This window comes from Lampris incognitus, chromosome 16 (genome assembly GCF_029633865.1).
Source record: "Lampris incognitus isolate fLamInc1 chromosome 16, fLamInc1.hap2, whole genome shotgun sequence".
NCBI classification, from domain to species: Eukaryota; Metazoa; Chordata; class Actinopteri; order Lampriformes; family Lampridae; genus Lampris; species Lampris incognitus.
The window spans coordinates 27,637,670-27,654,203 of NC_079226.1; the positions used below are offsets into that span (position 1 = coordinate 27,637,670).

At 46.6% G+C, this 16,534-nt stretch overlaps 1 protein-coding gene across 5 annotated transcripts in view; it reads left to right on the forward strand.

Annotated features, from left to right (window-relative positions):
• The window catches only part of dph6 (diphthamine biosynthesis 6), an 87,808-nt gene extending 78,545 nt beyond the window's left edge, over positions 1-9,263 (forward strand). For all 5 annotated transcript variants that reach the window (XM_056296032.1, XM_056296033.1, XM_056296034.1 and 2 more), the window contains one exon: positions 8,002-9,263. In XM_056296032.1, the coding sequence (XP_056152007.1) occupies positions 8,002-8,120 (119 nt within the window). In that variant the 3' untranslated portion in view covers positions 8,121-9,263. The remainder of the gene's footprint in view (positions 1-8,001) is intronic.
• Positions 9,264-16,534: the final 7,271 nt, after the last annotated feature.

Below are 16,534 nucleotides of genomic sequence, written 5' to 3' on the forward strand. Positions count from 1 at the left end.
CCATAATAACACTCACCCTGACATCCTTTAAAAAACAGCACAGCACAGCGGCCTTAAGCAGTGAATAGAATAGAATAGAATAGCATGTCATATGCAGTGAGAAGATGACTCATCAGTGCACTCTTCTCTGCCATCCTGTCTATTATTCCATCAGCCTCGAGTTTTTGTTTTTTTCCTTTCTGACCTTTTTGCTTATTGGGACATTTATCTATTCCAGGCTAGCTTTATTTTCAGTTCAAACTTATAACTTTCCACTCGATTGCTCTTGATTTGATTATTTCCCGCTTGACCTCTGACATTACATGGATGGACGCATTCACTTGAAGGAGTGGGGGGAGGATGAGGGTACATGCGCCTGCCTTACAGTATAGGTAGCCTATTGACAATTGGGACCGTGTAACCCCCCAATCAGATGGGCTGTTCCAACATCAAGTGGGCCGGGGCCGGCAGGTCGGGATTTTGGTAACACTTTAGTATGGGGAACATAAAAAAACTTAATTACTAGTGAATTAGTAATGATCAAGATGTCACTTTAGTATGGGGAACATATAATAAGTAACAAAAACTTAATTTACAGTAATTTAACACTATTAACACTTGTAGTTTTGTGTTTTGTTATGTAAGAACAGACCATATTCATTAAGTGTTAGTAAGGGAGAATAACTCTTCTTGTGGTACTATCACCTTATAAAGTCCATACTAAGCAAAGCATATTGAGATGGTACTACTAATAAGCAATAATTCTGAGGTTATAAAGGGAAAACTCATAGTTAATGGCTTACTGGTTGTATAATAAGGCCATGCAGAATAAGGCATTAATGAGTATGTAATAATGACCAATTAAGAGCCAATATGTTGCTAATTTGCATGCTAATAAGCACCTAATTAATGGTGACTACGTTCCCCATACTAAAGTGTTACTCGAATTGTTTCCCCCACAAATTTTTCCCCCCACATTGCAGGCCTTGCAGCCCACCAGTGAGCTGGCCCACCTAGCATCTGCCAGAGTTGCCAGATGCCAGTCCAAGCTTCTTATGAAGTGTTGTGTCAATGTTTTTTTGTTTGTTTGTTTTTTTGGGGATTTCCCCCCCTTTTTCTCCCCAGTTGTATCCGGCCAATTACCCCACTCTTCTGAGCTGTCCCGGTCGCTGCTCCACCTCCTCTGCCAATCTAGGGAGGGCTGCAGACTACCACATGTCTCCTCCAATACATGTGGAGTCGCCAGCCGCTTCTTTTCACCTGACAGTGAGGAGTTTCGCCAGGGGGATGTAGCACATGGTAGGATCATGCTATTCCCCCCAGTTCCCCCTCCACCCTGAACAGGTGCCCTGACTGACCAGAGGAGGCGCTAGTGCAGCAACCAAGGACGCATACCCACATCTGGCTTCCCTCCCGCAGACACGGCCAATTGTGTCTGTAGAGATGCCCGACCAAGCCGAAGGTAACACGGGGATTTGAACCAGTGATCCCTGTGTTGGTAGGCAACGGAATAGACTGCTACGCTACCTGGACACACCTTTCCCCACAATTTTTTCCCCACATTGCTGGCCTTGCAGCCCACCAGTGGGCCGGCCCATCTAGCATTTGCCAGAGTTGCCAGATTGCCAGTCCAAGCCTGCTGTGGAGTGTTATGGCAATGTTAATTGTAATTGTTCCCCTTTAAGGATTTTTTTTCTAAATCAGCCTTATGTTTTGAAGTTTGCTTGCAGAGTGAACATAAAAACAGGGTGATATGAATAATCCGTGTAGTGAGATGTGCATTTTAAAGACATCTTGCTGCAAAACAGAGAAATGGAAAAACACAGGTGCCAAGCTAAGATGCATTCCCATGAAATAATACAACCTGCTGAACAACAGAAGCCATGCAGACTATGGCAGAACAACCCATCCATCCATCCATTATCCGAACCGTTTATTCTGCTCTCAGGGTCGCGGGATGCTGGAGCCCATCCCAGCAGTCATTGGGCAGCGAGACACCCTGGACAGGGCCCACACACACACACACACACACACACACATTCATACCAAGGGACAATTTAGTATGGCCAGTTCACCTGACCTACATGTCTTTGGACTGTGGGAGGAAACCGGAGCCCCCGGAGGAAACCAACGCAGACATGGGGAGAACATGCAAACTCTACACAGAGGACGACCCCCAAGGTTGGACTACCCCCAAGGTTGGACTACCCCGGGGCTCGAACCCAGGACCTTCTTGCTGTGAGGCGACCACACTAACCACTGCGCCACCGTGCCGCCCAGAACAACAACCAAGTTCATAAAATGAAATATTATCTTCTGCTGTTGTTGCGTTGGGAAACACTGTTCTCACTGGTGAACTACTGCAAACTCACCATATTTCTTATTAAGCATGGCAAAAACCTGGACTGTTTCCTCTCTTATCAAACACAGTCAGATGTGACATTAGCAGAGTAAACTCGGATGAGGAAGTCTTGGACGAGGATTCTCCAGAGAACCTCCGCATCTTCCTCTGTGTTTAATTATTGTGAAGCATTTGTTGTTTCTGCATTGTGTACAATAACACAGAGCAGCTGGCACAGTCTTTTGTCATCATTATACTTTTATATGCCACCGTCTTCCTCTCCCAGGAATCCAGGCCCTCATCATGGCAAATATGGGGTGGTATTTGTTTTATCTGGAGAGATGTCCTCTCTCTGAGGGAAAAGGGCGACTAGCCCATCTATCAAGCAGGCTCAGTTGTCAAGTCCTCACTGAAGCAATCAATTAACATTTTTGAATCTACGCCACACCACCCATCTTACTGTCATTTCTCACTTTGACGTAACTCGTCTTTACGAGGCGACAGGAAATTACAGTCGCCAGTGATGAATAGGAATAAGGATGGTCTATTTAGCATACTTGTGTTTGGATGCATGAAGTACAAACAGGGCTCTGTGTTTTGTCACCTAATTATATAATCATAATTCAGTCATGCCTCCGACTGTAGCTAGCGTCATCTGCAGGGAGGAGAGGGATGAGGAATGCTGAGTTCACATCAAGCAAGGATGAAATTATAGATGGGGGGAAATAATGAATTGCAAAAAAACCTGCCAGGCTTTATACCCTATCAGACGTAGGTGTACATTTATTTTTGTTTGATTTTAAGATACTTTATTGATCCCCGTAGGAAAATTACACTCTGCATTTAACCCATCCTAGCTGTGTAGCTAGTATGGGTTATGTATTGGAGCAGTGGGCAGCCGCCGTGCAGCACCCGGGGACCAACTCCCGTTTGTCTTGCCATGCCTTGGTCAGGGGCACAAACAGGAGTACTGCCCCTAACATGCATGTTTTTTTTTTGGTGGTGAGGGAAACCGGAGCACATGGAGAAAACCCACAGCAGACACGGGGAGAACAGGCAAACCCCACACAGAGGATGACCTGGGGTGACCAGCGCATGACAGTATGGCTGCACTTCACCACCAAGCCAACATGGTGTGCAGTAGAATATTGCGCGAACTATACCTGTTGAGAGCGCATGCGCTGCAAACATTTGAACACATTTGGAAGAAGAAGAAGCCACTACATTTATCAGCCAATGTGTTGCAATATTGCAGATAGGGCCACCATAAAGGGGGGAGGGGTAAAAAAGAGGGTATAAAGTCGACGGGATCATCTCACTAAAATATAGTCCCAAATGTGAATTCAACACGTAGACTAAAAATTCATTTATCGATGAATTATCGTTGATGTCTTGTAAACATTACAAGTATTCAGTTGTCAGCATGTTACTCCCTCATGCAGTAAACGTAAAGTTTCAGAAATAAAGGATTTTCTAATGACAGAATCTAAAAGCGAATACCTGATTTTATTTTTGGTTTGTAGGGACCATTAACTGTGGTTATGAGGTGTGTGGAAACTTAAACAAAAAATTTCCTAAGACAAAAAAAAAAAGCCACACATGTATTTCCAGTCTTAAAGGGATTATTATTACTATTATTATTATTATTATTATTATATACCGCACATACACTGCGCTGTTTCCCCATAGCTGGTTATTGACTCATCATTGAACTGGAATCTGTTACCTTCCCAAGCGTGCACAACCGAGCCCTGAGAGCTCACCCATGGGCTTTTTCATGGGTCACAGCCTATGCTCGCTGGGTGCCGATTCCCAAAAGTCAAAGGAGGAAAAGTAACACCTCTGGCGTTGGCCATCATTGCCACACGCCTGCCATTGTCAGAGAGCAAACAGAGTGCAACACTGCAGCAAAATGGGACTCCACCACCCCCTTCAGTCGCTCGTGTTAGGATTCACAGCTGATAGACATGGCATATGCTTCGAATGAAACCTTTAAACATCTTGTCTCGACGTGTTATTTACAGCAGAGAGATTTCTGCCGCTCCATGAACCTCACCCTATTCGGTGGCAGCTTAATGGCATATTCTAACTGTGGCCTGAAATCAAAATTAGAGCGAGGACAAAATAGCGAATTCTTTTTCTTTCTTTTTTTTTCTTTTTTTTTTCTTTTGATAGACTTTATTAATCCCCGTGGGGAAATTCAGCTCGGCATGTAACCCATCCTAGCTGTGTAGCTAGGAGCAGTGGGCAGCCGCCGTGCAGCACCTGGGGACCAACTCCAGTTCGTCTTGTCGTGCCTTGGTCAGGGGCACAGACAGGAGTATTAACCCTAACACACGTGTTTTTTTTTTATGGTGGGAGGAAACCGGAGCACCCGGAGAAAACCCACGCAGACACGGGGAGAACATGCAAACTCCACACAGAGGACGACCTGGGATGACCCCAAGGTTGGACAACCCCGGGGTTCGAACCCAGGACCTGTGAGACGACAGCGCTAACCACTGCACCACAGTGCCACCCAGTTTCTTATTTTTATCAAGGGAAAAGATTAAATGAGACTACAAGTAAAGTTTGACCTCTTTATTTGCTGACATACACCAAAAGACGACTGTGCGACTGTTGTACGCCGACCTTTCTGACGTGGAAGTGCAGTGGCTTTAAAAGCATAGCCTGTCAGGACAAGATGCCTTCCCTTCCTCTAGGACACCGTAGGAGCGCCACAACGCCCCGCCTCTCAGCTACATTGTTCATTCTCCTTGGCCTAAATGAGCAATTTTCATGAGCTAACACTCGCTAATTACCACCTCGTTTACCGGTTAATTTGAACCAGTTTGGAAGTCAGTGTAGCACAACTAAAAACCACTGGCTCTGGGCTTTGCCCACCGTTTAAAAGCCCCAGAAGCCCAGCAGGCTTCAGCGATTTCACACAAGAGCCCCCTTTTCTCTCCTTTTTACCATACCCTACGCTAACCCACCTTCTATTCACTCGGTAATAAAATATTTATATATTGATCAGTTAAAACAAAAATTGCCGTTGAAGTTTAGCATAAAAGGGTGTTGTGGGCATTAGTGATGGTTTGGTTTTGGAGAAATGGTGTGATTTAACAGCAGCCTTTTCAACTCCATGTGTGTTCGCCGTGAAGCAGAATAATGGCTGGTACTCTTGGGTAGATGGTTTAGTTCCATCTCATTGCTAATGTGATTGCTTTTAGAATGTGTGTAATGGCCTCTGTCCACTGGGCCTCTCTATAAGGCTCCCCATGTGGCCCAAAGGGGGGCTGAGGGACCAGACAATGTGGATTGACAAGGGACCAGAGGAAGAGGATTGTCCGTGTGTTGGGAAGGGAAGCACTGATATAATTTTAGGAGTTAAATCCCTAAAAGTCAGTGTTTCTTTTTTTTTTCTTTTTCTTTTTTTTTTTTTTTCTCCCCAATTGAATCCCGCCAATTACCCCACTCTTCCAAACTGTCCTGGTCGCTGCTCCATCCCCTTTGCCAATCCGGGGAGGGCTGCAGACTACCACATGCCTCCTCCGATACATGAGTCGCCAGCCGCTTCTTTTCACCTGACAGTGAGGAGTTTCACCAGGGGGGCGTAACGTGTGGGAGGATCACGCTATTCCCCCCAGTTCCCCCTCCCCCCCGAACAGGTGCCCTGATTGACCAAAGGAGGCGCTAGTGCAGCGACCAGGACACATACCCATATCCAGCTTCTCACCCACAGACACGGCCAATTGTGTCTGTAGGGACGCCCGACCAAGCCGGAGGTAACACGGGGATTCGAACCGGCGATCCCCATGTTGGTAGGCAACGGAATAGACCACCATGCCACCCAGGCACCAAAGTCAGTGTTTCTGTACTTTCTCTCTCTTTGGAAACAGACACACACACACACACACACACACACACACACACACACACACACACACACACACACACACACACACACACACACAAAACCACATGCCCGCTTGATAATGTCACAATTGCATGGTCACCTTCACCCCCTCGCGTCGCTGCTGTGTGTGTGCAGACGGCAACACTCAAAGAGAAAGATCACAGTTATGTTTTGTAGCTGTTAGCGCAGAGATGTAAAAAGTCCCGACATGAAACGGGCCTTGCATGTGAGGTGTCACGTAGCGTGTCTCTTCTCCGCTGATACAACCATCCCGTCTGTGATCTCCGTGGCTATGTTCAGTTGTCAGCTAGTCGTCTCCAGAGGGCCCCATTTCCTAGGGTGCACCACATGCTCAGATAACACGCGTACTTAGGCTTTTAATACCCCCCCCAAAAAAAGGGCCCTGTGTCCAGTGGGGGCATTTTAAGCTGTAGCGCACATTAGCTAATTAGGCTGTGTGAGCTCTTTGTATGGCTGCGTGGCATGCTGCGTCTGCTTCTAACCAAAGAGGATGAGGCTTATTAAACAGTGCCAAATAACTCTCATAACCTTTCTGTCCCGATTTCTCCTTTCTGCGGGTTCACACAGCTGTCATAAGGTAATGGTAATGCAGCACGAGCGGCTTTTATCATTTAAATCAACAGTATAGTTTGTTGGGTTTTTTTCCTCCGCCGAGACTTATGGGCAGAAAATAGATTTTGACATAAATTGTGGTAGACAGACAGAAGTGCAGATGGAAACAAGGGAGCGACAGTTTTGATAGTGACACGGTATCAAAAGCTGTGTAACTCTACCGTGGCCGTGTCAGGTCCCAGTGACCACACCCGAGTCACATTCAACACGCTGTTGAATCAGAGGAAACAAACCAGGACAGCCAGCCACGTGACAGGAACACTTGTGACCAATTAGAGTGTGCAGAGGAGGAGAGGAAAGGGGCGACATCCCAGCGGGCCACTGCTAAATGGACAGGCTGTCATCAAGACCTGGCCCTGAGATGCTCAATGAATTCTCACATGTGCACTTTCTGTCTGTCTGTCTGTCTGTCTGTAAGCCTGTCACACACACACACACACACACACACACACACACACACACACACACACACACAGGAATGCAGGCACATGCACACGCACACGCACGCGCACGCACACGCACACACACACACACACACACACACACACACACACACACACACACACACACACACACACACAGTCTCTCAGCTCCAGTCAAGCTGAGCAGCAGTCCCAACACAGCTTCCTAACATCCCAACATGATGGGGGTGAAGGATCCATTCCACAAGATCCCCTCAACAAGCTGCTCAGTTGTCCGAAAGGGCACGACAGGATTACTCCCTCTGTGTGTGTGTGTGTGTGTGTGTGTGTGTGTGTGTGTGTGTGTGTGTGTGTGTGTGTGTGTGTGTGTGTGTGTGTGTGTGTGTGTGTGTGTGTGTGTGTACATGGATCTGTGTGTTTGAGTTAGAGAAGGGTTTCAGTAACTTGAAGTTCAGCCCACACTGACCATATGTCTGCACGGTGGGGAGGGCTTTTTACCATGGGTGGGGTAGGGTGGGGGTGTCCAATCTGCCAAGTGTTTAAAAATGTCAATAATTTGTAAATAGTCTTATGTTCTCTGGCCGAAGGGTTAAGTGCAGCCTCTGTCATGCAAGGGCCCCAGTGGGGCCTGATGTCCCAGTCTAAGATACTCTAAGATAGATAACATATGTACAGCTTTTTAAGTTCTGATGAAGCTAACAGCCCATTTTGTCCCCCCCCCCCCCCAGGACTCGAGCAGTGCCTGAGAACATCTCCAGACCAGTTCGGTCCAGCATTGGCCCTGGTTCCTGTCCTGGACCTGCCTGACTCACAGATCCTTCACCTGTCCTGCTGGCTCAGTGCGTAGTAAAGCTGCCAGCGTCACCAAGCGCACTCCCATCCTCTACAGAGTTGGAATTCGGTGGGGCTTTACCATCGGGAAGACTCTTGACTGCCAAAGAACTGACACCCTAAAAGAGGACATGACTGAATGTGGAAAACAAACAGCCCATACTGCTTGTTTATGTAGACCGCTCATCACCGTGGCTCGGCGGAATCCACAGCTTATGCACGTCTCCAGCTTGTATCAATGATGTGTGGTTTTAAGTATGCGTTCATCCCCGCGCATAGCCAAACCCCCGGCAATGGTAATCCGCTGTGCCCTCCATCAGAGCAGCTGTTACCCTGTCTTAAGAGAGGGGTTCTGTGAAAGCACTAAAACCTAAGGCTACATACCAGAGGACCACGACCTATAGGGTTCTACAAAGGGAGACGCCGGCAGCGTCCCCTCACCATGAGGTGGTAAAAGTATATCCCTGCATATCCCGCTGTTTGGGATGGCTCCTCTCTTAGCACGCGAGCAAACGCCGCTCGTAAAGGCCTTGCACCACCACTGACAGCATCTGTGCAGATGTAAAAGCCTGCAGATTTACTCAGTGACTGGTTTGTGGCACCGGGTCATGTGAGTGGATGAGGTGACTGCGTGTCTCCCGCTCAAGCGCCACGGGACTGAGATGTGTTATTATTGTGTGATAAGCAATCAGGGCTGAGCACCTAAAAAAGATTAAAAACCACTTTGCGCTCCTTATTGATTCTAAGGCGGTCTTTTTTAATAAGAGCGTGACGCTACCAAATACCACATGCAGTTTGCAGGGCTGGTGTTTGTGTATGTGTTTATATGTCTACGTGTGTGTGTGTGTGTGCTGCATTTGATGCGGTGTGCTGCTGGGGGAACAAAACAACACCCATTGCTCCTGGAACTTTTTTCTCTTCAAAAATCATGAACTTTATTGACGATGTGAATTGGAAAACATCTTCACTCTGGCTATGCTCCTCATTGTATTTGTAATGGCGGGTGCACCGTGGGCTATTGATCTTTGTCCATCTAGATGTTGTTTTCATTGTTGTTATCAAAAATTGAACAATCGTGGCAACGAACGGTGCCTGAAGAGCTTCAATGAGGGTCAACAAACACAAACAAGTAATTATGTATGAGGGAGAGCAAACCTGTGCAGCAGAAATATATATATATATATATATATATATGTGTGTTAACGTTCACCAATTTAGTTTAAAGTGCCCCCACAGCTGGGGGATTTGCCTGCTACCCAAATCCTGAGTCCCCTCGTCTTAATTTCTAAATTACGCAATTGTCAAATTGGTCTTTCTCATGTACTTCTGAACCTAAATCATTTAGTTATGCACTCATAAATGCAGCAGGATGTAACATTTGCATGTATTTTTAGTGTTTAATTGAAGTAAACGCTTAACCTGATGGGGTAAAAGTATGCAGTATTCCTCAGAGTATTGGAGGGTAGCGCTGGAGACAAGCATGTGTACCAAGCAAAAGTTGAGCTGAAAAAGTGGATTTAAGAGCAGGTCTGTCCATTTAGGGAAATCGAAGACAAAAACGTCAGTGGACTGAACATGTATTTTGTGTTTGGTATAACCTTGTTAATAAAATTCTGCATTCTTGCTTGAAGGTTTCATTCTCTTTTGTGTTGATGTCTGGTGCTTTTTTCCTAAGTGAAACACCAGCCCAAGCATAAGAAGCATGCAATTCAGGGATGATACTACAAAGTCTGCGTCTGATCAAATACGCTGGAGTTCAGCCACTAAAATGCAGCACCAAACACCATGCAACAACCACTTGTCGATCGCCACAGTAATCTCCACATTACATCTTTCAGTGTTTTCAGAGAGCAAAGCTGAGTTCTGTCATTACACCCTCACCATAGCCAACATGAGGGCCTAGGGCGGATGCATTTCACCCCCCCCCCACCCCCCACTGTCTCCTCACAAAATGAGTAAAGACAGGGTGACATTTAGTTTTCTCATGTGCATTTTGTCAAATCCACATTTTCTACCATGCTGACCCACTACTGTCGTGCACACAAACTAGCCACTGTGGCTAACATCCGTTGTGGACAGCGTACCACCCTGCAGCCCCTGTCATCGTGGCCTGGCACATGGACTTTAACTGTGCTGCCTCCTTTAGGCCACCCAGGCTGACGGGTATGACTCGCCTCCCCCTTGGCAGTGGGCTACAATTGAGGGAACCCGTTTGAGAGGGAGTCTGGGTGTTCTAGACACCTCTTGACATTGTGGTCTTTTTTTTTCTTGTCTTCTTTTTTTTTGGTCTTGCCTCAGCGGCTGTGGTTTTGTTTGAGTTCATGTTTTCAGTTCTGGTTTTCATAACGTATTGTTGTCTGTCCTCGAAGTATTGTAAAAGGCTGTCATCATGGTCCCCTCACTGGAATAAGGAGGCTTGTTCTGATCTGCGGGACTTGTTACTGGCGCATGGTATTGAGTGGTGTCTGCTGCCCTCTTGTGGGTAATACTCATATCGTCTTCACCAACACCCTGCCGAGCAATTACCCCCCCCCCCCTTCCACTGAGGCACAATAATGTAGTGAACCACAATTTGATTAAACCAAATTGCTTGGAAAAAATGTCTCTTTTTTTGCAGGGTAACGTCATTACAATTCCCTCCTTAAATATATCAGTTGAATATAATCTTCAATAAACAAGGCTGGGATACCAATTGAACACAAATCAGAAAAATTGAATTCATTATAAAAAAAAAAAAATCTTAGGACCCAAAGAGGCAATTTATCAAATTTAAGTTTTCATGTGCATTCAACGGAATGCGCATTCTAATGTATTGCACGGAATATTTCAGGATATTATTTCTCTTGTGTCTTGTGTTGCATAAAACAAAGACGAAATTACTCATCTTTAATGACGTCATTCCTGGTCGGAGTGGAATAAATCAGGGTCGTGGACATCAAAGCCATGTGGATTCTGGTTTTCACTCCAACCACACAACACCGGTGGATTTCACTGAAAGCAATCAAAGAGTTTTCTATTTGTATTGTAACGTGCATGGATGAGAAGACACGCTGGCCGCTGGTTGGCGGGTCTGACCCTTTAGTCTAGCCGGTTAGCGATGTCTCCTGCGGTGCGGGCGATACGGGTTCGCTTCCCGGCCGCGGCAGTTCCTGTGATTGCGTTGTCCCCCGAATTCGCTACAGTATTATTTGTAAAGCTGTTTGAGTGGCTGTTGCAGCTAGAAAGGCGCTATATTAAATGCAACTTCACTGAGCGATTGATTGAAAGGGTCGACAATCAAAGACATGCACGTTAGGGCTGATACTCCTACCTGTGCCCCGGAGCAAGGCAACAGGAAGAAATAGCTGGAGTTGATCCCCGGGTGCTACACAGCTAGGATGGGAGTACTGTGACGTGGTCAAATAATGGACTTTTCAGCAAACCTTTCAGAGCTAACAGTCAAGCTTTTAATGACCGCAAGATAAGTAGTCATAACAGTTGCAAGCTCGTATTGGTCTCAGTTTGTCTCTCTCGTCGGCCGCAGAAGCGACCTTATCTATTTGCCTACTCTTTACACTCATGGTGAGAAATAGTATGTTGTTTAATACAACTTCTCTCATAACGTACCAATTACCTTCCACCACACCCCCGCTATCTGTAACCGATATGCCCGTTTTTAACATGTTCAATATCCCATAACATAACCAAAACATTGACACTTCAGCTGCATCGTGGGTAATATGAAAATGAATCCCCTGACTTCGAGCAGGAACAGTAAATTCGCCACAGTACGTCTCACATGACTAATAAAGAGTATTCTATTCTATAAAACGTTATTCGCCTGCGGCTGAAGGTGTGGTGATTATTTAAACATGATCGTGTAGTGGCCGGACGCCGCTTTATTATGCTTGATCCAATCTGTCCCGTTTGTGAATTTGGTTGTGTATAGTTGCTTGAGATGAAAACCTGCCTGCTTGTCTCTTGGTAATACTACTAGATAAGTTGGAGTAGAACTTGTTGCTATGGCAAGCCCCTTTAACATTTATTAGCTAGACGAGATATCTGCAATGACGTAATTACAGATATCTGCAACGTCATAACGCCTAGTCAAAACTCTTAAGTCAATGTATCTGTAATTCAGTTTTGACTAGTGTGGTAACTTCAGTTTAGAGAAAATAACCCCACGACAACTTCTCGTCTTTTGAATTAACTTTATCTAGGTCCAGCAACTCGACAACGTGCACCGTGAAGTTGGAGGGCGTAACACACACATACCGGAAACACAGCCGTTCTTTACAAAATAAAAGCTCAAGTTACAACACTTATCCCCCTTTAAATTCCATCATTCCCCAAATGTAAATGAACCTGCAAAAACAACAACAGTAATGTTTTCTTTTCTTTTTAGTTTTGTTTGTTTTTAGCTGATGTATATATACATCAAACGTATACTGGTGTCTCAGCATCAATTTACCCATATAACAACTGAAAAAAACATGGTTGATTTAGCATTCATTCTCCCAAAATTGTACATTTGAATATTCAGTCTGTCTGGAGGTTTGCGGGTGCGCTGGGACCTGTGCACTGCCCCCGAGGACCCAGCAGGTGCCACTGGTGAGGGAGTTTTAGGCGGATCTGATGGGGTCTGGGAGGGGTCTGTGTGTTAGTGTGAGAAAGTCTATCCTCTTCAGGGGACACCGACACCTCTACCTGATTCTCTCTCTCGGGCAAAGTCTCTGGCAGACACGCTCCCCCAGTAGGCTGTCCCACCACAGGACACTCCGTGGAACTGACTGTCTCTGAGCCTGTATCATGACGCAAGCGCTCATGGTCGTGATGTCTGCGGAACACACGTCCGTCAGTCAACTTAACAACATAGGAGACTGGACCACTCTGCCTGAGAATAACCGCAGGTAGCCATTGCTGTGTTGTTACTGCTGAAGTTCCTCACATAGACATGGTCATCTGGTTTTACTTTCATGTCTGGGTGCAGCAGGTCCAATCTTGTCTTGGGCCTACAACCCATCAGCATCTCTGCTGGAGTGTGTGCAGTTGTAGTCTGGGGCATGAGGTGGTATTTAAACAGGAAAAGTGAAAGATGAGTCCCCTGTCATCCACTTCAGCCCCTCATTCACTGTCTGAACAGCCCGTTAAACCAACCACCAAACCATTTGAGGCTGGGTGGAAAGGAGCCGTCTGTATGTGATGAATTCCATTCTGTTGCATGAACTCACTGAACGTTGTGCCATTATCAGTGACCAGAGTGTCCGGCAACCCGTGTATGGCAAACACTTGCCTGAGTCTGTCTATGGTTGTGTGGGCTGTGATGTTGCTCATGATGTGGGTTTCTATCCATTTTGAGTATGCATCCACCATTATTAGAAACAGCTGCCCCATAAACGGACCAGCATGTTCTGATTTGTCTGACACTGTGTACATGATTTTACCTTGCCCTCCAGGTCTTGATCCATTTTTGGCCACCAGACGTACGATATTGCAAGGCTTTTCATCCGCGACACACCTGGATGAGTCTCATGTATTTCCTCCACAACCTGTGAATGGCCAGGGGGAGGTACAATGACCCTTGCGCCCCAGAAAATGCAGCCATCCTGCAGGCTCAGTTCTGTCTTGCATTTAGCATAAGGTCTCGGCTCCTCTCATACCACAACACTGGGCCAAGCCTTGTAAAAGAAAAGTCTACTAGGGACAGGACAGGGTCCCTTTCTGTCCACTGCTTGACCTGGGCTACTTTCACAGGTGTTTCTGACAGCCTCTCCAATGAAAACACAGTCTCTGGAGGCACATATGTCGCAGCAGGACGTCTCAGGTAAAGGCAGCCAACTCAGCCCATCGGAGTTTGCATTGTCCTTCCCTGCTTTGTACACTATAGTGTACTGGTAGGCTGACAGTATGAGAACCAAATGCTGTATCCTGGCTGAGGCTAGTGGTGGGATGCATTTGGTCTCACTGAACAGGTTCATCAGTGGTTTATGGTCCATACAAATCATGAAGGCCCGGCCATAGAGGTACTGACGGAAACGCTTGACAGCAAAGACAATGGCCAGACCCTCTTTGTCTAGCTGTGAATATCCCCTCTCAGCTGCTATCAGGGTACGTGAAGCAAAGCCAATTCTTTGAACGGTCCTCCATCACATGTGAGAGAACTGCCCTGACTCCATAGGGTGAGGCGTCTCATGAAAGGGAGATCTCCTTGCTAGGGTCATAGTGAACGAGCAGCTTTGCTGAGTGGAGAAGTTCTTTCACTTCTTTGAAAGCTTCCTCCTGCTCTTCCTTCCACTGCCACTTAGTGTGACTGTGAAGCAGCTTGTACAGTGGAGCCAAGACCTTTGAGAGGTCTGGAAGAAACTTTCCATAATAATTCACCATGCCCAAAAATGGTCTGAGTTCAGTGATGCTCTTGGGGCTTGGAGCCTCCTTGATAGCTCGCACTTTGTCTTCCACCGGGCAGAGCCCTTCAGCTGTGATTTTGTGTCCCAGGTAGGTTACATTCTGTGCTAGGAAGACACATTTACTGGGTTTCAATCACAGCCCTGCATCTGCGAGCTTCTTCATCACCTGTTCCAAGTTAGCCAGATGCTCTGCCTCCATGGCTGTGACCAGAATATCATCTAGGTGCACTGCTACATGTGGAATCCCATGCAGCAACGAGTCCATTGTCCTCTGGAAAATGGCGCGGCTGGAGGCCACTCCAGAAACCAGTCGATTGTATTTGAACAGTCCTTTGTGAGTGTTGATTGTGACAAATTCTTTTGAATTCTCGTCGAGCAGCAGCTGTTGGTAAGCGTGGTTCATGTCCAGTTTTGTGAATAGCTTATCCCCTCCCAGGGTGGCAAACAGGTCCTCCACCCACGACAATGGGTACTCTTCCAGCTTAGAGACTTGATTCACCATAAGCTTATAGTCCCCACAAATCCTTGCCATTTTGTCCTCCTTCAAAACTGGAACAATGGGAGCTGCCCACCTTGAAAACTGGATGGGCTCGATGACACCCAGTTTCTGTAAATGCTCCAGCTCCTCCTCAACATTGCCTTTCATGGTATAGAGCACGGACCTGGGCTTGAAAAACCATGGTGTGGCCTCAGGGTCGACTTGAAGTTTCACTGTCACGCCCCTCATTGTGCCCAGCTCGTCCCTGAAAACGTCACTGTATCGCTGCAGAATGTCCTCTGTCATGTGTTCATACTTAATTTCATGTCAGTTGGGTCTGATTTTGCAAAGCCAGGCCCAAAAAGACTGGGCCTCCTGCCCTTAACTATCACCAGCCTGGCTCGTGCTTTCTGGCCCTCAGTTGCAATGTCCACATATAGCACCCCTAAATGCGGTATGGGCTGTCCTGAGCATGTCTTCAAGGGGTATGATGTTGTGCCTTCCTTAATACCAAAGAGCCCAAAAAACTCTGTTCTTGCCAGGAACTTACTGCTCTGCTCATCAAGGACCACGTAGGCTTTAACAGATCTCTCTCTCTCTGGCCTGCTGAGTAAACTCTGACGAGACAGATTTTGGCGCATGATCTTGACCTGACTGTAGTCCCACAGATGGCAGTGAATTTCGACATAACGGCTAGAGGGCCGCCTTCTCTTTGTTCCCTGCCTTGATCTCTTGTGGTTGCAGAGGCCCCAGTTATCCATGGAGCCGGCCCTGGATGTAGTGCAGTAGGGTGGCTGTCACTGTTGCACTCTCTGCAATGAAAAATTTTTCCAGTCTTTGGCTAGGTGACTGGATGATGCACAGCACCTAAAGGAAATATTATCTTTAAGACAGGCTTTCCTCTCATTCAAAACCACGGCATTTTCTTAGGGGGTGTGGCTTATTGTGGAGTGGGCATTGCTTACCTGGGTCAGCCACCTTTTTTTCTGAGGGGTTGTCATGGCTGTTGTCAGAGTCTAAGACCTCCGTCCTTTTGACAGAAACTGGCGTTTTCATGTTGTGTCTTAACAGATTCTCCATCTTTCCTGTACTCGAACCACCTGTGAGTGGAGCAAAACTTGGATCATTAAGTGTCTTGGTAACAAACAAAATTTGCAAAGGAGAATGGTGGGTAAGATGTTCGGTGATTTCCCTTGTAATGAAATGCTAGAGAGACCCACTTGTCGTGCAGGGAGTACTCCACATTACTTTTCCCCATGTAGTTTTCAGCTGCCTCACTGTCGTCCATTGCTAGGTGGCGCATTGGTGCTGATGTGGGTTCTAGTAGCTTTGAGTCTTGGTGAGCCTCAGGTACTGAATTCTCTATGTACTTATGCTCAGCATACTCACTCTTTAGGCTTGCACGATCTGGTTCTCCAAATTCGTTCTCAGCAGCTGCTTCTAGAACTTTGGCTTCAGCGATGGCAGCTGCAGCCGCGCTCTCTAGCCGCAGCGTGTGCAGATTGGCTTGTTGCTCAGCTTTCTTTCTAGCAGCCTCAGTTGCCGCCTTTTATTGTTCCTCTTTAA